The sequence below is a fragment of the Pantherophis guttatus genome, chromosome 10 (assembly GCF_059756535.1).
Source record: "Pantherophis guttatus breed Tessera chromosome 10, ASM5975653v1, whole genome shotgun sequence".
Lineage (NCBI taxonomy): Eukaryota > Metazoa > Chordata > Lepidosauria > Squamata > Colubridae > Pantherophis > Pantherophis guttatus.
The window spans coordinates 9,084,229-9,108,883 of NC_142072.1; the positions used below are offsets into that span (position 1 = coordinate 9,084,229).

Consider the following 24,655-nt stretch of genomic DNA (forward strand, 5'->3'; position numbering starts at 1 on the left):
AGGTGGCAGGATTGTGGCTATACCGTAATAGCAATAGCACTTAGACTTATATACTGCTTCACAGTGCTTTACAGCCCTCTCTAAGCGGTTTACAGAGTCAGCCTATGGCCCCCAACAATCTGGGTCCTCATTTTACCCACCTCGGAAGGATGGAAGGCTGAGTCAACCATGAGTCTGATGAGATTCGAACTGCCAAATTGCAGGCAGCCGGCAGTCAGCAGAAGTAACATGCAGTACTGCACTCTAACCACTGCGCCACCGTGGCTTTAACGTAATGGGCTATAACAATAATTAATCTGTTATGAATGTTTCCTGCAGAGCCATTGGCTCTCTTATCCTAGGCTTGCACAATGTGAGTTTATTTACGAAAGCTTGTCTGCTCTGGTCATTGGACAGCTTTGTGCAGCAATAAATTTTCAGTGGGGCTTATTGCTAGATGCCCAGGAATTCCAGCTTTAAAGATCTAGAACCTAATAATAACTTCTAACTGGTTAAATATTGAAATTACAGAGGAAGTAACATCTTAATAGGGAATTGAGTATTTTATTAGAGATGAGGGGAAAGGATCAGAATCATTTAAAAATCCTAGCAAAATACGTTATTACCGTTCGGTAAGTTGCACATTTGTGGAAATGTTTGGTTTTGGACGCTGCTTAAAATGAATGCTCAGCCCATTTCCAGTCATTAAATTTGCAGAGCTCTCGCTCAAGTGCTGTTTGGCAGCTTGTGGGATTGAGGCCAAATAGTGCTTAGGAAGGTACATTGCATCTCAAAATCTCCCAAGTTGACAATCCTGTGAAATTCCCATAGCGGTAAATGTTCCCCAGGCTCCCGAACCTCATGTTTCTCTGTCACCTTTGCAACTTCCGAGAACCAAAAATGGAGAGGAGCCTAGATTTATCTGTTCAAAGTTCTCGGTTTGGTGGGTATCTGTTGCCCAATTATTCAATGACTTATAGGTAGGTCCTCAATGTACAACGACAATTTGAGACCCACATTTCTGTGGTTAAGCAAAGCAGTTTTAATGGGGTTATGCACAATAGCAATAGCATTTAGACTTATATGTCGCTTCACAGTGCTTTACAGCCCTCTCTAAGTGGTTTACAGAGTCGGCATATTACCCCCAATAATCTGGGTTCCAATTTTACCAACGGAAGGTTTATCGGAAGGTTGGAAGGCTGAGTCAACCTTGAGCCGGTCAGGATTGAACTGCTGGCACTCAGCAGAATTAGCCTGCAATATTGCATTCTAATCACTGGGAGGGACGGAAGGAAGGAAGGGCAATAGCAATCGCACTTAGACTTATATACTGCTTTACAGTGCTTTATAGCCCTCTCTAAGCAGTTTACAGAGTCAGCCTATTGCCCCCAACAATCTGGGTCCTCATTTCACCCACCTCGGAAGGATGGAAGGCTTAATCAACCTTGAGCCTGGTGAGATTTGAACTGCCAAATTGCAGGCAGGCGGCAGTCAGCAGAAGTAGCCTGAAGTACTGCACTCTAACCACTGCGCTACCGCAGCTCATCCAATATTACTGATATTACTTTCTTTTTTTGACATGGTTGTAAAGTGGATCATTGCAGTTGTTAAGTTAATCACATGGTCTTTAAGCAAATCCAGCTTCCTCCATTGACGTTGCTGGTCAGAAGCTGGCTGGGAAGATCACAAACAGCGATCATGTGTCCTCAGGACACTTTGGCTCTTGTAAAATACACGTCGGTTGCCAAGCATTCAGATTTTTAATCACATGACCGTGGGGTTGCTGTAATGGTCATAAATGCAAGGACCAGTCAAGTCAAGTTTTTTTCAGTGCTGTTGTAACGTCAGTCTCTAAACAAATTGCTTTAAGCCCAGGACTGTCTATACATTACTGTATCTTTAGATAACACCTTTTCTTCTTCCTGTTTCAATGGATAATCTGTCCTTCTCCAGAAGCTGGAGTAATTTATCTGATTACAATTTTGGCAGCTATGGGAATGAACCTCGTTGAACTCTGGGAGGTTTACTTTAGAATAAACATGCATCAGATTACACTATCTGCCATTGCTTCCTCTTGGGATAGTTCTTCCTTAGGCATTCAACTCTCTCTCTCTCTCTTTCTCTCTCTCCTTTTAAATTCATTTGATTTTTTTTTTCAAAAAGCAAAACAAAGTGTGTGCCAAAACTTCCTTTCTCCACCTCCCTGCTTGTAGGCCCATTTCTGTGATCAGCGTCAGATGGGCAGGTTGAAATGTTTGCAGAGACTCCAAATTTCTAAAAGATTCACTATCGACATGTTCACCTTTCTCTGGTTGGGAGATAGAGCTGAGTGGCATCTCCGTCACAGAAGCCTTGTGATACGTTGAATATTTGAAGCAAGGGATTTGCAAAGAGATGGTTCGACATGAGGTTCTGCTACTTGGTGCCCCACAGCTGAGTTTGTCTGGGTATCCAGGATGGCTGGAGAAATATTGACATAGACAGAAGCATTTTGGACCCTTGTATAAACTGTTCTGTCACTTTTTGAAGGAAAAACAAACCCGCCCTATTATTTATTTATTTTTATTAAATTTATATGCCGCCCTTCTCCCGTAGGACTCGGGGCGGCACACAGAATTAAAAACATATCACAATAAAAATCCTAAAAACAGCCAATATAAAACCCCAAACAGAATAAAATCTCTAGCAGATCAGGGAAATTGCTGAAACAGCTATGTCTTCAGGTCGGTGCGGAAAGTGCGGAGGTCAGGGGCTGTCCGGAGCCCGATGAGTAACTCATTCCAGAGGGTTGGTGCGGACACTGAGAACGCCCTCATCCTGGGGGCCACCAGCCGACATTGTCTGGCTGATGGTACTCAGAGGAGGGCAGCCCTATGTGACCACACAGGGTGGTAGGAGGCCGGTAGGAGGTGGTCCTGCAAGTACCCCGGGCCCATGCCATGTAGGGCTTTATAGGTAAGAACCAGCATCTTGAAGCGGATCCGAAGAACAACCGGCAGCCAGTGCAGCTCGTGCAGGAGAGGTGTCACATGGGAGTAAGGGGAAGCTCCCGTAACAACCCGCGCGGCCGCATTTTAAACTTATTAAGGTTTAAACTAAGAATGTCTGGTTCACAAGATATAAATCATTAACTAGAGTTAAAGGTTATGGTGAAGTAAATCTAGTCAATCAGAATAGAGTTGGAAGGGACCTTGGAGGTCTTCTAGTCCAACCTCCTGTTCAAGCAGAAGACCCTATACCAGGGGTGTCAAACTCAAGGCCCGTGGGCCGAATTTGGCCCGCGGGGTGCTTAGATCTGGCCCGTGGGCACACTCTGGAAACAGCGAAGGACCAGCCCGCGGTGCTTCTGCCAGTGAAAACAGAGCCTGGGCAGGCCTGGCGCAGCTTCCCTGAGTTCCGTTTTCACTGGCAGAGGGCTGCAGGAGGCCGTTGTGGCTGAAAACGGAGCTTTGAGTGTTATCCAGCTGGCCACGCCCATCCTGGCCATGCCCCCCTCCCGCCCGAGGTCAAACACAACCCTGGTGCGGCCCACAATGAAATCGAGTTAGACACCCCTGCCCTTTTTTTAAGAAAAGCCCAGTCTTAAAAACCTCTGATAACGAAGCACCCACCACATCTGATTGTTCCACTGGTTAGTTGTCCTCATTGTTGGGAAGTTTCTCCTTAATTTCAGGTTGCTTCTTTCCTTGATTAGTCTCCATTGTTTCTTGTGCTTTGGATAATAAGTTGTGCCTCCCCCCGCCCTTTTTTTTTTGTGGCAGCCTCTCAAACCGTAGACTTCTAATTTGATTAAAAAAAATTGAAAGGCAGACTCTAAATATTTTTTTTTAAATGGTTTGGAACAAAACTGTGTCAAATTGTAGTCAAAAGAGCCTTGGTGGCGCAGCAGACTAAAGTGCTGTTAAGTAACACCAGCTGCCTGCAATTACTGCAAGTTCAAATCTCACCAGGCTCAAGGTTGACCCAGCCTTCCATCCTTCCGAGGTAGGTAAAATGAGGACCCGGATTGTGGGGGCAATAAGCTGACTTTGTATAAAAAAAGAACACCGCTTAGGGGGGCCGAAAGCCCTACTAAGCAGGTATATACAAAAGTAAGAAGGCTATTGCTTAACGCATTGTAAGCTGCCCTGAGTCTCCGGAGAAGGGCGGCATATAAATCGAACCAATAAATAAATAAATAGTCTAAGAATGGTTAGAGTTGAACTTACCTCAGATTCACTTTTCAAATAAGAGGACATCGCAGCATATCCACAGAACCTGGTTAGTCATCCTTCAGTGGGAGGAATCAGATCTGCTTTGTGATAAAAAGCATATGGTATTTTTTGCTGCAGTGACATTGTTTATAGCCAGGTAAAGGAATAATGGGAGGGGGGGGAAAGTAGGTCAAGATGTTTTCACTTTCCAGAATTCATACAGCTGAGGTTCTTATAGCTCCAGCAGATCAACTAGGCAGAAATTCCACAAGGATGGATTTCTCCATTTCGTTAGATCTGCCTTGTGAATTTGGAATGCCCTTGAAAGATGTGAAATGTACTATAGGAGGTAAGGAATCAGGACGAGTATCAGAGGGCATCTGCCAAGGTCTGCAAATTGTCCAGTCATGGCAGTTTTGCTGATGTTCTCTCTTGGTCATTGTCACCTGTGAGTGGAGTAAAAAAACAGACACCCAGATACATTGTGTTCTGTCTGTGCACAGCAGCAGTGAAGAAAATTTGGAGGAAAGCAGGAAGATTGGGTGTGTAGAGGGAATGGCCTTGGGGGACAGCAGGAAAAGTCAGATAAAAGGGGACTGAGCCCAGGCCAAGAATGTAACGTGACTACGGGTAGTCCTCGAGTTACGACTATAATGGAACTGCCCATTATGGTTGCAAGTTGTAATGTTAATTAAGCAAGGTGCCTACGTGATCGCCTTGCTTAATGACCTCCCACCTGTGTTCTCCCTGATGTAGTCGTTAAGCGATCTTGTTCAAGGGTAGGGGAGGCCCTGGGAAGCCTGCCTTGAGCCTCCCAAGGCTTCCCCCACACCCATGAGGCACTCCTTGCTCCACTTCCTGCCTCTGGGGTCCCTGCAGCTTTGGCCCTGCGTCTTCCCCTTGGGGTCTCTGTAGGCGTTAGCTTTGCTTCCCACTCAGCCACCCACAGGAGCCCCAGGCCTCTCCCTCAGCTTGGCTCCTGTAGGGAGCCCCACTACAAGATCTTGCAAGATTCTGTTAACTATAACTTTATAATAAATTGGTCTATAGGACTTTCATCTCCTAGACCGGTGTTTCTCAAACCTTAGCAACTTGAAAATGGGTGGACTTCAACTCCCATAGCTGGCGGGGAATTCTGGGAGTTGAAGTCCACCCATCTTCAAGTTGCTAAGGTTGAGAGGCTGGTCTGCCTGAAAGGGCTGACATTGAGCGATTAGATAACAGATTTACAGAGTTGGAAGGGACCTTATAGGTCATCTAGTCCAACCACCCCACCCCAGCCCAAGCAGGAGACCCTACACCATTTCTGGCAGATGGCAGTCCAGTCTCTTCTTGAAAGCTTTCATTGATGAAGCTCCCACAACTTCCAAAGGCAACCTCTTGTTCCATTGACTGATTGTTCTCACTGTCAGAAAATTTCTCCTTATTTCCAGGTTGAATCTCTCCTTGTTCAGTTTCCATCCATTATTCCTTGTCTGGCATACAATCTATTTTTGGAAAATAGCTTGACCCCTCCTCCTCTCTGTGGCAACTCCTCAAATATTGGAAGACTGCTATCCTGTCTCCCCTGGTCCTTCTCTTCACTAGACTAGACTAGCCATGCCCAGCTCCTGCAACCCTTCATCGTATGTTTTAGCCGCCAGTCCCCTCATCATCCTGGTTGCTCTTCTCTGCACTTTTTCTAGCGTCTCAACATCTTTTTTATAGTGTGGTGACCAAAACTGGATGCAGTATTCTACAGTAGGTGTGGTCTTACTAAGGCTTTATAGAGTGGTATTAGTATCTCCCCTGATCTTGATTGTATCTCTCTGTTAATGCAATTTAGGATTGCATTGGCTTTTTTTGGCATACTGTTAGCTCATATTTAATTGGTTGTCCACTAAGACTCCGAGATCCCTCTCACAATTACTGCTATTAAGCCTTGTTTCACCCAGTCTATATGTTTACTTTTGGTTTTTCTTGCCTAAGTGTAAGATTTTACTTTTCTCTACATTGAATTTCATTTTGTTAGATATCCTTATTCTTACCGAGAAAATGCAGGAGAATATCTGAGATTCTGCACCCTTTCCTGTGCAGAAAGGATCCTTGATTGGAAATAAAAAAACTGACACCCATATAAGTTTTTTTAAAAAAAAGTTTGGGCAAAACGATTTACGCTGTCTGAAGGGGAAACTAGTACGTTTATAATGATTTGGATGTAATCAGTAGGGTTCAATGGGAAAGAATTTAAAACCAACCCTGTTTTATTTTTTAAGTATTTATTCTTCACTTTTTTTTTTCTTTTTCTCTATTTTTGTTTACAAGAACATGGACATTTATTTTAAGAACGATGACAAATAAAGGGTGAGATCCATATAAGTATTAAGGTTTAGAGTGTTGTGGTGATTTACTGTATGTTACTTCCTAAGATGATATAAGCAATCTAATTTTATATAGTCCATTAATCATTTAAACAATGAAGTAATAAATGTTACATTTGATGACAAATGTCGTTTATTTTGTCCTTTAAATATTTTAAAATATGCAAAAAAAAAAAAAAGAGGATGTAAAAGCTGGAGACGGGAGTTTTGATACCACCGGATTGTAATTTTTCTGATTTCCCCTCTTTCAGTGACCTTGTGCCGAGGTGGCTGCGTGGAGGTGGATGCAGAAACGGAGGCTGTAGTCGGCAACTCTTTCAAGATCCGTTGCATCTCGTGCAAGAAGCGAAGTGAAACAGAGGCAGAAGCTTTTACTGAATGGTTCTTCAAAGAAGAGGGGACAACAGACTTGGTCAAGGTGTGTGCTGGAGCAAAGTAGGAATATTTTAGAAGAGGGGTCTCCAACCTGGGCAACTTTAAGCCTGGCGGACTTCAACTCCCAGAATTCCCCAGCCAGCAAAGCTGTGGCCCCTGCCCTCTGGAATATTCTCCCGCTAGAGATAAGGTTGCCCCCCTCCCCCACACACACACACCTGGCCTTCAGGAAGAACTTAAAACTTGGCTCTGAAGAGCTGGCCTGTGGCCCTGATAGATGTGCTCTGTGCTGATAGAGGGGCTGGCTGATACAGTAGACCAGCAGTGTCAAATTCAATTTTATTGAGGCTGTGGTTGACCTTGGGAAGGGGGGCTGAGTGGGTGCGGCCAACTGGGTAGGTGTGGCCAGCTTGCCGCCACTCCCTAAACTGCTGGCATCAGAGGCGGTATTCAGCAAGTTCTGACCAGTTCTGGAGAACCGGTAGTGGAAATTTTGCGTAGTTCGGAGAACCGGTAAATACCACCTCTGACTGGTCCCGCCCCATCTATTCTCTGCCTCCCAAGTCCCAGCTGATCGGGAGGAAATGGGGATTTTGCAGTATCTTTCCCCTGGAGTGGGGTGGGAATGGAGATTTTACAGTATCCTTCCCCTGCCACGCCCGCCATGCCATGCCATGCCACGCCCACCAAGCCACGCCCACAGAACCAGTAGTAAAAAAATTTGAATCCCACCACTGGCTGGCAAGTTTCCTCTTCGCACTGGGTAGTCTGGGCCGAAGCGATGCCGGCCAGCACCTTACATTTTCCAGGACGGCCTCACGGGCCTAATCTGACCACATTGCAGTCCGGATTCGGCCCACAGGTCTTGTGTTTGACACCCCTGGAGTAGACAGAGAGAAGACCCCCACCCATGTGTCTCTTGTCCTCTTCGTCAGGGGTCTCCAACTTGGCAACTTTAAGACTTGTGGACTTTAATGCCCAGAATTCTAGCCAGTATGGCTGGCTGCAGAATTCTGAGCATTGAAATTCTCATCTTAAAGTAGCCAAAGTTGGATACCTCTGCTCTTGGTGCCTTTCCATTGCTGCATTTTTCTACCCAAGGCCATTATTTTAGTTTGCCCAGCCCTGTCTTTTTCTTCCAGTTAATATAGGACACAAAGTGGTTCTCTTAGAAGAATCTTCAATCTCCAATCTACTGCCAGAGATGGCTATCTCACCTTGATTCACAATACATTACTTCTACTTATCTGTTCTGACCTAGGCTTCCCCAGCAGCACGAAGCCAAGTCCTCATCCCAATAAACCCCTTTTATTTAATTTACAGTGAATTCCTCTCCAGTAAAGTTTTTCCTCTCCCACAGTTTTTCAAGATAGTTCACAATTACTGACCTTTATCAGGCTTGGAGAGTGGCCAGGCTGATATCTTTCAGACGCCGCAATACTTGGCAAGAATGCAGTAATGAACTAATTGTCTCCTGCAAACTCCATTCCCCTTTTCACTCCTCTTTTATTCCCTATGGGAGGGGCCCTTCATCATCCACCTGTGGCCTTACTCCCAAGTCGACCCTTGTTCTTTAGCTGTGTCTGGCAACTCTGCATTTGTGCACACTGGGAACAGGCTCCAGCTGTTCATCTACCTCATTGGTATCTGATTCCAAAGGCATCTGATAACTGGCATACGGCCCTGTCCCCCTCTCTGCCTCCAACTCAGAGCCCTCATCAGAGCCTTCCCCAGACTCCAGGACTGGCCCACGTTCCTCCCCAACCTCCTCACTGTCCGAATCTGCTGCCAGATTTGCTGGCCACTGGCGGGCCACAACATCATAATCGCCATCGTATTATTACTGAAGGGCTGTATTTTTCTGTGTGCAGTACTGTTCTTCTGGTTCTGACTGGGTCCTCTCCATCTTCTCTCCAGATTCTTCGCTATGATTACTATGAAAGGCTCAATATATATGATCCTCGCTTTGAAGATCTAGTGGTGTGGAATGGTACCAAGAACATTGCAGATTTGCAGGATGTCTCCATTTTCATCCTGAACGTGACTTTCGAACACAAAGGGGAGTACATCTGCAGTGTCAACCGCACACTCCATTTTGCCAATGAGTTCTCCTACAACATCATGGTCAACAAAACCATCCACCTTGATGTGGTTGAAAAAGGTAAGCACAAAGCTGGAGCTAAGAAGTAATACAATAGTTTTTAGATTGTGCAGAAATGAATAGATTAACTCTGATGATTAAGGATAAGGAAGAATCAGAATATTTTAAAACATGGAATTATTTTTATAGTTGGTTGGAAAAGAGATATACTGTAGATGACTGATACCATAATTACGTATAAATGATGATTACAATAGTGATTTAGCAATGAAATGTTAGAATGGTTTGGGTGAAGATGAAGATAGAAGAAACTTATGGAAGATGGAGAAGAAGCCTAGAAGATAACACCGAGATGTCACAGGGAAGGGGGGATTGATGTATTAAATGTTTTTTTGTCTTAAAAAATTACTTAAAAAAAAAAAGCTGGAACTCAAAGATGGTGGAGAAGGCATGAGGATACCTTGGCATGTTGTAGACCATTGGAGAGTTTAAACATCAGATTATTTATGGGTCAAAGCATCTTTTTTAACCACCTTATTTTCCACAGGGTCCAATCGGGCAGTTTCAGAATTTATAAAAGTTCTCTTGCCTGAGTTCCACCAATGAGCATAACCAGAAGTAAGGATGAATGTAGCCAGACTCAAAAGAAATAGAGCCACAGATATACCCTGTTTCCATGAAAATAAGACCCAATTGGAAAATAAGCTCTAACATCATTTTTCAGGATGCTCGTAATATAAGCCCTACCCCAAAATAAGCCCCAGTTAAGATAGCCAGATGGACGCGTTTAGTACTGTATTACCCTGAAAATAAGACCTAACTGGAAAATAAGCCCTAGTGCATCTTTTGGATCAAAAATCAATATAAGACCCGGTCTTATTTTCGGAGAAAGACGGGTAAGTATAATAGTTTGTCCTTAGACTGAGAAAAAAATGTTATGTAGGCAAACAGTTGTAAACTTCTCCATTGTCCTTGAGAAGATCCAGTTCCTTGGTGGATCATAGAAAGCCGTTAAAAACAAAAAAAGAAAACCCACACTTTAGAGCAGGGGTCACCAACCCCTGGTTCGTGGACTACCACCGGGCTGCAGCATAACAGCAACCGAGCCACACAAACAAGCAAAGCTCCATCCACAGGATACAGGCAGCATGCAAAACCACTTCCCCTCCAGTCAGCGGAAAAACCTTTCTCCATGGAACTGGTCCCTGGTGCCTCAAAGGCTACTGCTTTAGAGGAAATCATTGAGATGCTGGAATTCTTGTAGCTCCATTCTGTTCATCTCATTAAATCAAGTTAAAGAGAGCTCTTGAGAACAGTGACTGGAAAGAATCCCATTGAGTTTAGGTGTTTGCCAACGAGCCCAACAGAAAGCAGGTTCACTTCCAGGTGAAACAAGGTCATTCTTTGCATGTGTGGTCCGTGAGTTTCCCAAAACTTCAGTATTCCATTTTCCATTCTAGCAAAAAGTAACTGAGTTTAGTTAACCTGGATGCCTGCGCTTCACACAGCCCTATCCCTGTCTTCCCCTTTCATCCATAGCCAATCGGGATATGGCATCTATTGTCTCCGAAATCATGATGTACGTCCTCATTGTTGTCCTGACCATCTGGCTGGTAGCGGAGATGATCTATTGCTACAAGAAGATCGCTGCAGCGACAGAGGCAGCTGCTCAAGAAAATGCGTAAGGAGAGTGGGATAGGGCAGGAGAAGAAGCATGGGGGAACATTAAGGGGCTTCCACGTTCTGACTTCTAACTGTGTTGAGTGGCTACTAGCTACACAGCGCCCTACAATAACTCGTAAGGCTCTGGGATGATGCTATCAATGCTGTATTTTGAGTACTGATGAGCAGCTCAATCAGAAACCAGACATTGCTGTAAAAGAAATGTCCAAGCTGATGTTGACATCAAACATTACTCCTGGCAGCTTCTATGGCACTAAGCGTCATCCCAACAAGGTAGACCAGACAAAGAAACTGATGCCATATAGGTCATTGTAGTTGTTATCGTGACAAATATCGTAACAGGATCTTGCAATGTTGAATGTGCTCTCCCCTTCACTTTATCTTTGAATCAACTACAGAGAGGCTCTCTGAGCTGTTTACTCGAACTAGTTTCTTGACCCAGCTTCAAGCCCCTCTTAACTGACCATTACCTTGGTAGTGGCTTGTCCTCCTATTTTTCAAGGTCATTCCCTATGTCCTGTCCACTAAGGTTCTATGCTGGGTAGGGCCGAGATGGGACAGTGGATAGTTAAATAGGTATGTACATTAGGAAAGGAAAATCTCTGGAATGAACTTGTTCAGTGGGAGAGAAAGTATACTTGTTTTCTTTCATAAGTTGTTGACAAAGCCAAGATGTATATATATATATTTACGTTTCATCATCACCATGCTCATCTCATTGATTCACTCTTTTCAAGGACAGACCAGTGGGGAAATCCTACCGGTTCGCACCGGTTCGGGTGAACCGGTAGTGATAAAAGCTACCGGTTCAGCGAACCAGTAGTAAGAAAAAGTTATCGGCTGGTCCTAACCGGTATTTCTGACGATCAGCTGTGCTGCGCGATTTAAAATAGCTAGAAAGCAGGAAATCCTGCTTTCTAGCGACTCTAAATCGCGTGGCACAGCTGTTCCCCCACCTTGCTGTTCTGCTTACCTTCCCAAGCCTCCTTTTTCCATGCACAGTGCGCTTTTGGCACATACTGCACATGTGCATGCATGTGCAGCGTGCATTTGGCACCACACATGCGCAGGCAGCAAACCGGGGATTTCACCACTGGGACAGACCTTCCCTTCATGGCTTGTGACTGCACACAACCATTTGAAAAAGCGTGGGGGTTCACATTTCTTAAAATTGTTGGGTCATCAAGCAGCTTCTGCATGCTCAGAAGGAAATTAGGGGAGCTTTGGTAGGCCTAACGTGTCTTACAAGCTTCTAGAGGGAATTGAGTCAAGCTCAACTCCTGGAGACTTGATGGACCATGAATCCTGGCTTTGACCATAAGCCCCACTCATTTTGCATCCTTGCCCCCTCTGTTGGGCTCTTCAGTTTCCCATAAATCAAAGTATCCTGCAACCGTTGCTCATCCCTCTACAGTATAAGGCTTATTCTGCTGCTTATAACCCTGATTCCTCCTCGTTTCATCCTTCTCCCATCACATCATGCAATGAACTGGCTTGCCACTAGCTTTCTCTCCCTCACAGTGAGATGTTCCAGGTCTCCTAACTTAGTCACTTGACCTTATTGGGGTACCAAAGCACACCAGGATTATTATTTCTTTGAAAAGATACTGAAGGCTGGCTTAGCATTTGGTTGTGATGAAACTCCAGCAGTTACTGGAGCTTGTATTGTGTAAGGGAGGAGTGGGGAAAGGTGAGCTTAACCTCATTTCCAAAGTATACACCTTGTCTTTCTGTCTCCTAACAGCTCTGAATACTTGGCCATCACATCGGAAAGTAAAGAAAACTGCACAGGGGTGCAGGTAGCTGAATAGCCCAGGCCAGGCCATTGGCGGGCACTGGGATTACTGGTTTTTATAAGGTATGATCATTATCGTAACCATCACCTAAATGAATATCATACAGACAGTCCACAACTGTACAACTATTCAAAGTTACTGCGCACTTTAAAAAAGCTATTTACAATCCCCCCCTTCAAAGTTAAAACTGCTGTCTTAAAAATAGTCATAAGGAAGAGTCCAGTCATGTGTTACCTTGATGACTACAATGACTTATGATTGAAATTCTGGACTCCATTGCAGTCATAAATCAAGGACTATCTGTAGTCTAGTTGACGTGAGTGTTGATCCCAATGATTGGATAGTTAAGAATCATGAAGGTATTGCCATAAATTGTATTCTGTTCTTTTGCAAAATAGGAGATTTCAAGTCCAGGAAAGTTGACATTTCTAAAATTTGCTAAATTTGTCTGGTATTGCATCAAAAGCTCCAACAAAAATCAGTATATTGATTTATAATTATATTATAATTATATTCTGAAGAATACTTGGGAAATGCTGGTGGTTTAGGATTCATTCAAGCTTTTCCCAAAAGCCACCTGTCCAAATATTATAATAGGCAACGTAGTGCCTATTAATATTATTAATAATAGTATCAAGGGTGCCTGGTGCTTTGCAGATGATAAGAGCCAGAGATGTCTCTGCCTCAAATGATTTGAAATCCAAATTTATGGTAATATGGGAGCAGTGAGACAGTTGGGAAATATAACTCCCATCTTTGCATTTACATCTCATCCTTCTATCAGTTGATATTGTTGGAGAGGATTTTGGCTGACTTCTGAAAGAGAAAATGGATCCAAATTTTCGTACTGTTTCCCCCATCAAAATTAAACGGCAGGTGAAAACTCCAAATAAATCTGATTTGATGTGATGTACAATTAAACTTCATTCAAATACACAGACTTTATCATTCTGAAAAAAAACACTCTGGTAGCACCTTCTCCAACTAGCAGATTTTATGAGAAGACATCAACTGTGTTTAGACACAGTTGTCTTACAACCTTAACGATTCCAAGTAAGTTTCCACTTCTGTCCCATAATCACTTGGAAGTGACATTCCAGACGTGTTGAGAATAGCACTAGCATTTAGACTTATATACCGCTTCATAGTGCTTTACAGCCCTCTCTAAGCGGTTTACAGAGTCAACCAATTGCCCCCAACAATCTAGGTCCTCATTTTACCCACCTCAGAAGGATGGAAGGCTGAGTCAACCTTGAGCCTGGTGAGATTCGATCTGGCAGTCAGCAGAAGTAACCTGCAGTACTGCATTCTAACCGCTGCGCCACCGCGGTTCATAGACTCATGAGAATCATCCTCAGGGGCTTTCAGGGCTGACTGGTTGAACAGCAGGAAGGTGAAGTTTGACTTTCCTCTCTTCCTTCTGCGGCCTCCCCGAGCTCTGTTTTCGGCTGCAACGGCGTCCTGCAGCCCTCTGTCAGTGAAAATTGAGCTTGGGGAGGCTCCGTTTTCAGATGCAATGGCCTCCTGAAGCCCTCTGCCAGTGAAAATGGAGCTCAGGGAGGCTGCAGATGGCCCACCCAGGCTCCGTTTTCAGCCACGACAGGCTCCTGAAGCCCTCTGCCAGTGAAAACGGAGTTTGGGTAAGCTGTCGCGGCTGAAAACGGAGCCTCGACAAGTGACGTTGAGCTGGTCACGCCCACCCCGGCCTGCCCCCTCTGAGATCAAACACAACCCTGATACGGCCCTCAATGAAATCAAGTGTCAACTTGCAAAGCTTTCAAGTTGCCATGAGCAGGAGGAAGGGAGAACTGAAGTGAATTCCATACATTCTTTCTGACCGCAATCAGAAGGAGGGCGTTAGGTTTCACAGCCAGCCAAAGTGGGTAATTGGAGAATGTGATTTATGACATGGCCAGGGAGGAGGGGAGAGACAGGGTCATAGGGGGACGTAAATCTGCGTGGGGTCAGTACTGACTGCATCCCAGTATTGCCGGAATGTTGCTCCAAATAAATCACTATATTTCCTTTGAAGTTTGGATCATGGCTCATGAATTAATTAGGGCATCTTTCGGAAACTTGACATCAAGTTTGATACCCCTGGGATAGAAGATTTTAGTAGCTGGTCCCCCCCCCACCCTTAGCAAGCAATCCACCAATAATGACCCCTGGCATCAGTGTTGTAAAGCTCCCCACTCCCAGGCCTCAAGTCAGGTTATCTTTTGCCATCAAGGTGATCTAATGCTGCTTGTTATTTGCAATTTTCCAGGGATGAGGCTTTGACAAGGAGTCGAGAAGAGGCAAAGTGACTCAGCAGAGCAATCATCAGCCCAGAGAAGAAGTGAGCTGGAGCCAAGCAGCCCCTCCCTCCTCCCCCCCCCACTGCACGGCCTCTTTCCTTAATGAAAGCATGCTATTTTTAATACCAGAGCTCTGTATCCAAGCCAGCCACTCAGAGACAGTCATGCATATTTTTCGTGGGAAGGGTGGGTTTCTCCTTAGAAAAGGGAGTTTCGCTCTTTTTAAGTCCCAGGTTATCACCTTTCCGGAGTGGGCATTGCCCCCCCCACCTCCACCCACCCACCCCGCCATTAGCATGAGGAGAACACGGCATGGCGGCTTGCCTCACGTAATGCAAAGCTTGAGGTCCTTTCCCACGGTGGGCCCCCCCACAGGCCGGCCAGAGGCCTCTTTCCTTTAGGAGCACTTGCGCTTTCTGATGTTTTGCACATTTCTTGCGCTTCGAATTCTTTCGGTTACTTCGCAGCCAGCACTTTCGATGGGTCTGAGGAGAGGATCCCAACTTTCTCTCCTACGTGTCAAGATGGATCTGGACTTCTCAGCGGCCACAGCCAGCAATGAGTAGAGACTGGGTAGAAGATAATGACCTAATGGTTCCTAAACTGTGGAGGGAATGCTCGGATGCAAACACCGTCCTAAACTCTGTTGTGGAGTGAACTCTCTGGGGCAGGTACGGATATGTAAATTGTGCCACCCGAAGACCCCGTTCCCAGCCCAGGCGCCCTTCACCTAATTTTCTACCAAGGTTTCCTTCCAAGATGGCTGGCTGGCATATATGGAAGGTCTTTGCAAAGGAGAGACGCCTTGGAATAGAAATCAGATGGAGGAGGAGACTTTTGCTTCTCTCCCACCGTCCTGGAGATGTGGGTTGTCACGGTGCTGTGTGTTGGGGCCTTGGTGGTTGAGCTCGGCCTTGGAATTGGTGCAGACCAACCGTCACAGCAATGCCATCATCACCCCCGTGCCCTCCTCCACATTTCCCCTTCCTGGATCTATTATTACCTTGCCAGGCCATTTTGGCTGTTTGGAGAATACTCTGACCTCCCCTCTGCTCAGACCCCCCCTTCCCTCTGGGGCTGGTCCTAGGAACCAGCTGCCATCACAATAGAATAGGGTTTGTTCATAAATAAAGATGATTGAATTTCACCCGCTCTGGCTCGCTGATGTCATTCCTATCATAAGTGTGATGTGTGACTATAGAACATCTGGATGGGTCTAAGCAGGGGATGAAGAGGTTTTCAGTGGAAGGAGTGGAGAAGGTAGGCCTTCCCTTGTCAGGGCATTTATTAATCCCATGTTTGGCTCTGGGACTAATTACCCTGGTTTAGAGGAGATGGATCGTGGCTTATTCCAAATTGCAATATTCTGAAAAGAAACGCGAGGAAAAGTTTCTAATAAAACTCATTTATTTGTTATAAAGAAAATAAAACACCTCACTAACTAAGAAAAGTTAATTGCTACATTTTTGAAAGTAATTCTTGCCGGCTATGTCAGCCGGACCTTGCTGGAAAGGGAACAAAGGAAAAGAGTGTGTGAGAAGCAAGTGAAGGAATGTGGGTGGATACGGAAACACGTAGCTTACTGATAAGAAGTTGGCAAGCTACGGAGAGTCAGATAGTCCAGAAATGATGAGCTCAGCTGGTAAATAAAATAACGCAGTGACATCCCTGATAGAGAAGCTCTTTGGCTTCACCCCACCATAATTGACAATTAAAATTTGCTCCTTTATTTAAATCATTTCAACTCTGCCACATCATCATCATCCTCTTTTAACGGCCCCATAATCCCTTACGGGGTGGAGTCTGGGCAACTGAATGAGTGTTATTGGCCGGATACTCTTCTTGTCGCCAAGGCAGAGTTTTGTTCAGCAGATATATTCTTATTGTGCCCAGGGAGAGAAATATCTCTCTCTACCTAGGATTGAACTCACAACCTCCTGATTGAGGCGCGAGACTAGCCCACCACACCACCCATTTAACTCTGGCACACATACTGATAAAAAAAAGAAAGAGAATGGGAATAAGTACCAGTTTCTGTCCCAGTCAATCATTCATAGCCTATTCTGTTTCAGAGGATCATCAGCATTTTAATGTGGGAGGGTGAGACCCATTCACAAAAATAAAATTCAAGAGGGGGCTGCCAATTACTATCGCTAGGTTGGTTCTCGAGCTTTTGTAGTAACCTAGTGCGGTTCCAGTTCAGACAGATCAATAAGGTGGCTCAGCATAAAGTACCTTTACGGACTCTATAGAAGTCGATTATTAGAGGTTATAGAAGCTGGCAGGGCTGGCTTTGTAGATCTTGGGTAGGGCTCAGGACAAAAGTACCATCACTGATTCTGTAGAAGCTGGCTGTTTCTAGATAGGAAAAGAATGCTATTTTATTGTCGGTTCTATTTTCTGCTAAAATTAGCATTCACTCAAGAGGCCGTACTGGAACCAAATAAATAAACTCGCAAGAATCCAAGAACTTCTAATTAATAAACTAAAGAAAAGTGAGATAGTCATCACAAAAGAATTAGAGCAACTGCACGAGCAAGCCCTGTTTGCAGAATCCGTATTTTGTCTCTCTATATGGGATAGGCTGTCTAACCCCCTCTTTAGCAAGAGAGGGTCAATTTCCATCGGTTCCTGGTTTTTTATAAGGGTCAGGTCTGCTATCATGCTTTTCATAGACTACAGAATTGCTCTTACGGCTTTGTACAACCTTGGTAAATGGGTCTCGGACAGAGGTGGTATTCAGCTGGTTTGGACTGGTTCGCCCGAACTGGTAGCAGAAATCGCTGGTGGGCCCATCCGCCCCGGCTCTATGCCAGCCTATTTAGGCCCATTTTTGAGACGGGGCGCATGAGCGGAAGGCGCACCCAAGCAAAGCACATGCATAGAAGGCTGGGTGCATGCATGGAAGGCAGCTGTGCATGCAAACCGGCTGTGCACGCAGACGAAGTGAGTGTGCGCACATGTGGCGAATCGGTAGTAACATAATGTTGGTAACACCGCTGGTCTCAGAGACCCAGTTTGGTGTAATCGTTAAGACATCAAGCTACGAACTGGGATACTGAATTGTAGTCTTGCCTTAGGCACAAAGCCAGCTTGAGTGGGCCAGTCAGCCCGCTCTCAGCCCTAAGAAGGAGGCAATGGCAAACCACTTCTGAAAAACCTTGGCAAGAAAACTGCAGGGATTTGTCCAGGCAGTTTCCCAGACTCACAAATCCCCCCTCCCCCCTCTCCCTCTCCCTCTCCCTCTCTCTCTCCCTCCTTCTCTCTCTCTCTCCTCTCTCTCTCTCTCTCCCTCCCTCCCTCCCCCCTCCCTTCTCCCTCTCTTTCTCTCACAGAGAGAGAGAGAGAGTGCAAACGAGAAATCTTAGATCTTGAAGAATGATGTTTTCTGGCACCATCTGGTGGCAATTGCTCAAAGCATACTTGTGAGTCAAGAAAATGAAGCTTCAAAACAATATCTTTAAAAATAACACGCATAATTTGCAATCCTCAAAATCCATAAAATGACTTCATAAACTCAATAAATAACTGCATATTAACACTCTAGCTATATTTGTACACACTTTACTAAGCTGGGTTTATGTTTGGGTTTTGTTCTTTGGAGGAAAAAAAATAGAAGAAGAAGAAGGAAGAATAGTATTTCGGATGAAAAGGTATATAAGGTAGCAAGCCACAATCAAGATATGTTAGATGTAAAACATATCACCCATCATTATTGGTCAGGAAAAGGCTTCCTCTTATCATATTATGCCATTATTTTATCACCACACTTTGTAGCAGACCCTTATGCTCTACAGACCTCCATTCATTCAGCCATGCTTTATTTTATGACCTGTCCCAGCCAGCCAGCCCCTGGAGACGTCTCATGAGAACGGTTAGCATTTCCCTAGCCAAATGCTAATTGGACCTATTTCTCGGCAATGAGACAAATACATAATGTTAGACGGAAAAAGCCTGGCCGCAGGAAGGGCATTGCTAGTTAATATTAAACACTCTGTGCAACCTGTTTTAATTACAAGGCCTGCTAATTGTGGAAATGCCTCCCGGGTGCTAAGTAGCTCTGAAGTGTAAGAAACTTCTTGTTTCTTTTCTCCCCTCCCTACATCTTCAAGTTTCCAAGCTGTGATACTATTTTCTCTCATCCCTTGGCATTTTCTCAAGGGCCTCCCACCTCTGGGTAGGTGAATTGCCCATTCATGAGGGCCCTCCACAGCCATTACAACAAACTTAATATTCTTTGGATCACATTCCAGACTCTTAAGTAGATGGCACAGCGCAGAGTAAACCAGAGCGACAGCCGTAGTAAGCAGTACAACTCAGGGAATTACAGGGTTATGATGCATTTTTAAAAAAATAAATAAAGACAATCTGATCTCTACCAATTAAAAGATTTTTTTTAAAAAAATTTGCTTCTTTGACTCAAAATGCATTCTCTGTCCCTGATTTTATCATTGTACATGAAGCTGTATCTCTCCACAATCTATAATGTACATCTACATCTATCAATGGAAACTTGGGTTCACTGTTCAGAGTTCAGGAGAGTCCACGAGGAATTTAAAAAGTCAAAATGGAGTTGGTGATTGAAAAAAAAAGCAATACTTGGACCAAAATTGGGGTTCAGTCTTGCTGTTAAAAGGATCAAATATCTATTGTAGGCAGCGGTGGGCTTCAAAATTTTTAGCAAGCGGTTCTCTGCCCAGTTGCTGTGTGCAGATTTGCCAAGACTCCAAGTAACATACAGAGAGATGGAAAAGGACAGTGATCCTGGAGCAGATCAGAGATGTCATCCTTTATTGCTCTGATGTAGATCGTCTTAGGGAGATGGAATAAAGATAGTTTTCCTTTGGGATTTCCGACGCCTTCGTACAGTGACAGTAACAGGAGAAGGATCCAGGGGCATGCCTGGGATTGGATGCATCGTGCAAAACTGCAAGAATCAACATGAAAGGTTTATTGTCATATTCTGCCCATTTTGCTTAAGTGGTGTCCTCTCTAAATTTAGGAAGAATAAAAACATGAAACCCATGGCCTAGCACATTGATCAAATCAGTGGCTTATTCAGTAAGGTATCGTTAACCACACATGGTTTAGTGCAGTGCTTCTCAACTCTGGGCATTTATGATGTGTTGACTTCAACTCTCAGGATCCCCTAGTCTTGAAGTTGGTCACACATCTTAAAGCATCCAAGGTTGAGAAACACTGGTTTATTGTAATGTGTGAGCCCCGTCACTGAATACAATTTGAAATATTGTATTAAGCTGGCTGGGAAAGGACAAACTTCTCAGTCATCATTTGAGTGGCTTTGGATCAATCATGTCTTAGTCTAATGTAGGAGTCAGCAATCTTAAACAGGATAGGATAGGATAGGATAGGATAGGATAGGATAGGATAGGATAGGATAGGATAGAATAGAATAGAATAGAATAGAATAGAATAGAATAGAATAGAATAGAATAGAATAGAATTAAAAGTTCTGTTTTCTTCTGAAACTTTTCTTTTCTTGGATTTATCCATGATTGGCCTACCAGGGTCAAAAAGCACAATAAATCATGTGCCGGCAGGTGTCGCACATTGGCGGTTATGACACATATTTTGAGCGACAGGGAGCCGCAGCAGAGGGATGAAAGAGCCACATGCGGCTCCAGAGCTGCGGGTTGCTGAGCCCTGGCCTAACGTATCTCATGGAATTATTGGAGTATGAAATAAAGTTGGGGAGAGAATCACAGACACTATCTTGACATCCTAGTAAGGAGGACAATTTAGAAATACGATAAGTACATTTCCCGATCCCAAGTATTTGAGGAACATATCTGAATAGTAGACAACGTTAGGTTGATCCATCAGATTTGCTCTCGGGCGTGTTTTTCTGACTTTTTAGAGACCAAATATTATACCAAGTATATTCACCGAGCCCCAGAGCGGTATATACCTTGTAAGGTGGACTCCATTTCCCCGTGCCTGCCACATTGAGAGCTCTGGCACGGATCACATACGCGGTGCCAGGAGTCAGGTTTTCCAAGTTCTCTTCTGTCTGTGAGCAGAACCAGTGGATATCTTTCCCTTGGCCTTCTAGCTTAGCCTCCTGCAGTTGCAGCTCATAGAAGGATATCAACTCACCATTTTGCGGGCCGGCCCAAGAGACCTGCATAGGGGAGACAACTTGACAATTTGTACTGGAACTCACAAGCAGGGATCGACTTGTCTGCAAATACAATTGCTTCCCGAGAAAGTTGGGTTAACATCAGGGGTGGGATTGAAAATTTTTAGCAATCGGTTTTCTGCCTGGTTGCTGGGTGAGCGTGGCCATGGGGGTGTGGCCTACTCAGCCTCCTGCACCACGGTGGGGTGTGTGTGTGTTTTCACCCTCCCCAGGCTCTGGAGGCTTTCCTCGCGCCTCCAGGAGGATGAAAATGGCCTCTCCCAGGCTCCTGAGGCCCTCTGGAGGCTGGAAATGGGCCCGTTTCTGGACTTCAGTACTTCCGGTAGGTCCATTTTTCAACCTCCCCAGACATCAGAGGCTTTCCTTGAGCCTCTGGGAGGGCGAAAATGGTCTCCCCAGACTCCAGAGGCCCTCTGGAGGCTGGAAGCTGGCCCGTTTCTGGCCTTCCCAAACTTCAGGTAGGCCCGTTTTTCGCCATCCCCAAGCCTCCATGCGCACCCTGCACCTCCCTGCATCCAAAACGGGCTGCGTGGGGACTTCTGGGAGAGGCGGGCGGGGGGCGGGCCACCCAGGAGTAGGATTTGGGGGTTCTCCAAACTGCACAGAATCTTAGCTAGAGGTTCTCCCGAACCCCTGCAAACCTGCAGCAGCCCACCCCTGCTTAGGGCTTGATGGTACATGAGAAACAAGCTGTGGTGGATTGCTCAACAAATAGAGGAGGAACAATTTCTACTAAGGAGAAGTAAGCCCGTTAACAGAAATCCGGTTTTGCTGCACATGAATGGTGAAGTTTGTTCATTCGTGCGCAAGAAGCTCACCTTAGCATTGATGGTGCTGACCGTGTGCTCCTGGATGACGGGCTCTGGCGGCAACTGCACATACACAGGGGAATCCGATCCGCTGTCTGAGATGCTGGTCTCTCCATCGCTTACGTCCAAATTGATGAGGACGCTTTCGTTCTTGGTGCTGCACTTCGAGCGAGCTGGTGGAGGCTGGCGGGCTTCTTTCTGTGGCACCTTCATGCCAGCCAGCAGGTCATCCAAGGTGTGAGGCAGACTGCCCGTGGAGTAGAGGATGTTCTTGGAGCTCTCCACGGTGTTGCTCAGGCCATAGCTGGAGGTGTCGCTGCTGTCGCTGGTGAGCATTGAGTGGTTTCTGTATAGCTGAAACTGAACGGAAGAAGAAAAAGAAGAAGAAACATTTCCCCACCAAGAAGCAGACCTAACTTCTTCTCCTATTTCTTCTGAGGCATCTGCGGGGGGACAAAAAAAGGCAAGATGGAAGATCCATCACATTTTTTGACAAGTCTGATAACTTTGATTTCAGGGTCACAATTGTCATTTTGATTATTTTGAACCTCCTTCCTTCCTTCCTCCCTCCCTCCCTCCCTCTTTTTCTTTCTTTTCTTTCTCTCTTTCTCAATCTTCCTTTCTTTTTTCTTTTATTTTCTTTCCTCCTTCCTTCCTTCCTTCCTTCCTTCCTCCCTCCCTCTTTCTTTTCTTTCTCTCTCTCTTTCTCAATCTTCCTTTCTTTTTTCTTTTATTTCCTTCCTTCCTTCCTTCCTTCCTTCCTTCCTTCCTTCCTTCCTTCCTTCCTTCCTTCCTTCCTTCCTTCCTTCCTTCCTTCTCCACGCAAGCTTTTCTCCAAGTTAAGAACCACAGCTTGACTTTCTATCCCCTCTAGGGTCACACTTAAGGGAACAAGCAATGGCACAGCATCCAAAATAGTTACGACCAAATTAAAAATTGAGATTTGATCCAAATATGCTGAGCCCACAGCACGCCTTAAGTCCACATTAGAAAGCCACCTTACGGTCCAGTGAGTTTTCTAGGAGAGCCAGTGTCGTGAAATGGCGAAGGCTTTGAAGTGGGACTGTGAAGAAGATCCAGGTTGACCTTAGGATTCCATGGTTGATTTGGAGTCAGCCATTCCCAATTAGGCTAATCTACCTTGCAGGGATGTTGTGGAATTAAAATAAGTCTTGCCCCATCTAATTATACCCCAGGTAGGGTGTAATTATAATTGTAAATAAAATATAATTCTCTCTTTTTTTCCCCTTGACCTTCCATAACAATTCATCACTTACCATTTTCTAGAGGGGTGAGGTCATATCTTTAAGAAAGAAAATATCTGATAAAAGTTATTTATTGCAAGATATGTTGATATGATGATCAGCTCTGAATATGTCTGGGCCTTTGAAGTGGCAGCTGGTCCCTGGAACGAGACAATGTGAACGCTTCAGATCATTACAACGGGAAGACTGCGAAGCTAGAGACTTTTCAAACTTTAAATATATTAATATCCAAGTATACAGAATGTAATTTTAGGACGTACATGCAGTTCACACTCAGGGGGATAGGTAGCAAATGATGCCACTTCCAAAACAACATGTGACCCATACACATACCTGTACACACACATTATCATGTTAGTACATGATCATTGTACATCATTGTGTCCCCAAAACTCACTTCAATATTAAGTCATGGCATTCATGTGATGATGCCGCACATATGTTCCATGTCCATGGAAAAGGAGAAGGAGAAGGAGAAGGAGAAGGAGAAGGAGGCCGCCTATGGGGTCCTTGGTGCTCTCCGAGCTTTGGCAGATGTTTCATGATCCAACTAGGAATCTCATCAGTGCTAGAAGGGAGTGTAAGAGGAAGTGGAGTGAAGTGGAGGAGGAAGAGGAGAAGAGGACTGTGGGGTCCTTGGTGGTCTCTGAGCTTGGTGGTTTTCTTGCAGACATTTCGTGACCCAACACATTCTCACTTCATGGGGAATAGGAGGAGGAGGAGGAAGGGGAAGGGGAAGAAGGAGGAGGAGGAGGAGGAGAAGAAGGATGGAGATTTGTAAGTCTACTATATGTTCACACCAGCAACACTACTGGAATCCAAAATTGTTCTCTCTGTCTCCCCTGGCCTGATAAAAAGGGCTCATTAGAACTCCAATCCTGCTTTTCAAAACATCTCCTCTTCTTCTCACGTCACAGAGCCAGAGCTGACTTACCCCCACCAGAGGCTTCAGTACTGACAGAAAGAGTGTCACCTTGAGAGACTGTTGCTCTGGGTACCTGGCCCAGAAAGGTCACTATTTGCTTAGCTCTCATTATGCCACAGTGATGCCCTCTCCTATTATGACCAGGTGTGCCTATAAGGACAGGTGTGCCCTCCAAAGTCTAAGACCCGGAGTCTTTTTTTCTTTATGTAAACAAGAGGAGGCAAGCGAAGTCATGCCGTCGCACACACTCCATTAGAAAGAACGCACGCACACTCTTTGTATATACACAGCTGTGCCCCAGGGAGGTGCATTTTCGACCAGGATGCTCCAAGGTGGAGAAGAGATCTCTGCATCTGAAGAGTTGGTGTGGCACAATCACAGGACAACCATTCGGTTGAGATCTGCATATGTGGGACTGATTGGGCTAGAATAGATCTTAGGGGCGATACCATTTCCAGCCTCCAGTGGGCCTCCGGAGCCTGGGGAGGCCGTATTTCCCCCTCACGGAGCTCGAGGAAAGCCTCAGGAGCCCTAGGCCACGTCCACCATGGCCACGCCCACCCAGTAACTCGGTAGAGAACCCCTTGCTAAAATTTTTGAAGCCCACCTCTGTCCAGGGCGTAGGTTGAGAACTAGTAATTACTTCAGGAGGTAAGAACTGCTGTTTCCTTGGCTGCCCCTGCTTCAACTTGCTTTCCCCCATTCCCTCCCA

At 45.1% G+C, this 24,655-nt stretch overlaps 2 protein-coding genes across 3 annotated transcripts in view; one reads left to right on the forward strand and one right to left on the reverse strand.

The window, feature by feature from the left end:
• Nucleotides 1-15,931, forward strand: part of SCN1B (sodium voltage-gated channel beta subunit 1) — a 24,027-nt gene extending 8,096 nt beyond the window's left edge. The window contains exons 2-6 of the mRNA XM_034423673.3: nt 6,784-6,950; nt 8,825-9,068; nt 10,548-10,689; nt 12,436-12,549; nt 14,754-15,931. Coding sequence (XP_034279564.1) covers nt 6,784-6,950; nt 8,825-9,068; nt 10,548-10,689; nt 12,436-12,502 — 620 coding nt within the window. The 3' untranslated portion in view covers nt 12,503-12,549; nt 14,754-15,931. The remainder of the gene's footprint in view (nt 1-6,783; nt 6,951-8,824; nt 9,069-10,547; nt 10,690-12,435; nt 12,550-14,753) is intronic.
• A 3,618-nt stretch (nt 15,932-19,549) lies between these two features.
• On the reverse strand, nt 19,550-23,989 carry FNDC8 (fibronectin type III domain containing 8). 2 transcript variants are annotated; one of them, XM_034423551.3, is made up of 4 exons: nt 23,031-23,989; nt 21,763-22,113; nt 20,714-20,926; nt 19,550-19,711 (listed from the first exon to the last, which is right to left on the reverse strand). In XM_034423551.3, the coding sequence occupies exons 1-4, from the start codon at nt 23,031-23,033 to the stop codon at nt 19,598-19,600; spliced, it is 681 nt and encodes a 226-aa protein (XP_034279442.1). In that variant the 5' UTR covers nt 23,034-23,989; the 3' UTR covers nt 19,550-19,597. The 2 variants fall into 2 exon arrangements, with proteins under 2 accessions (XP_034279442.1, XP_034279443.1); XM_034423552.3 differs by having other exon boundaries at nt 21,763-22,196; nt 23,031-23,180.
• Between the last annotated feature and the right edge of the window lie 666 nt (nt 23,990-24,655).

Coding starts and splice junctions, on each gene's coding strand:
- FNDC8 (XM_034423551.3), bottom strand. Junction 20,927..21,762: donor TCAGCACCATCAATGCTAAG/GTGAGCTTCTTG, acceptor TCCCCTATGCAG/GTCTCTTGGGCCGGCCCGCA. Junction 19,712..20,713: donor AATGGAGTCCACCTTACAAG/GTATATACCGCT, acceptor TGATTCTTGCAG/TTTTGCACGATGCATCCAAT.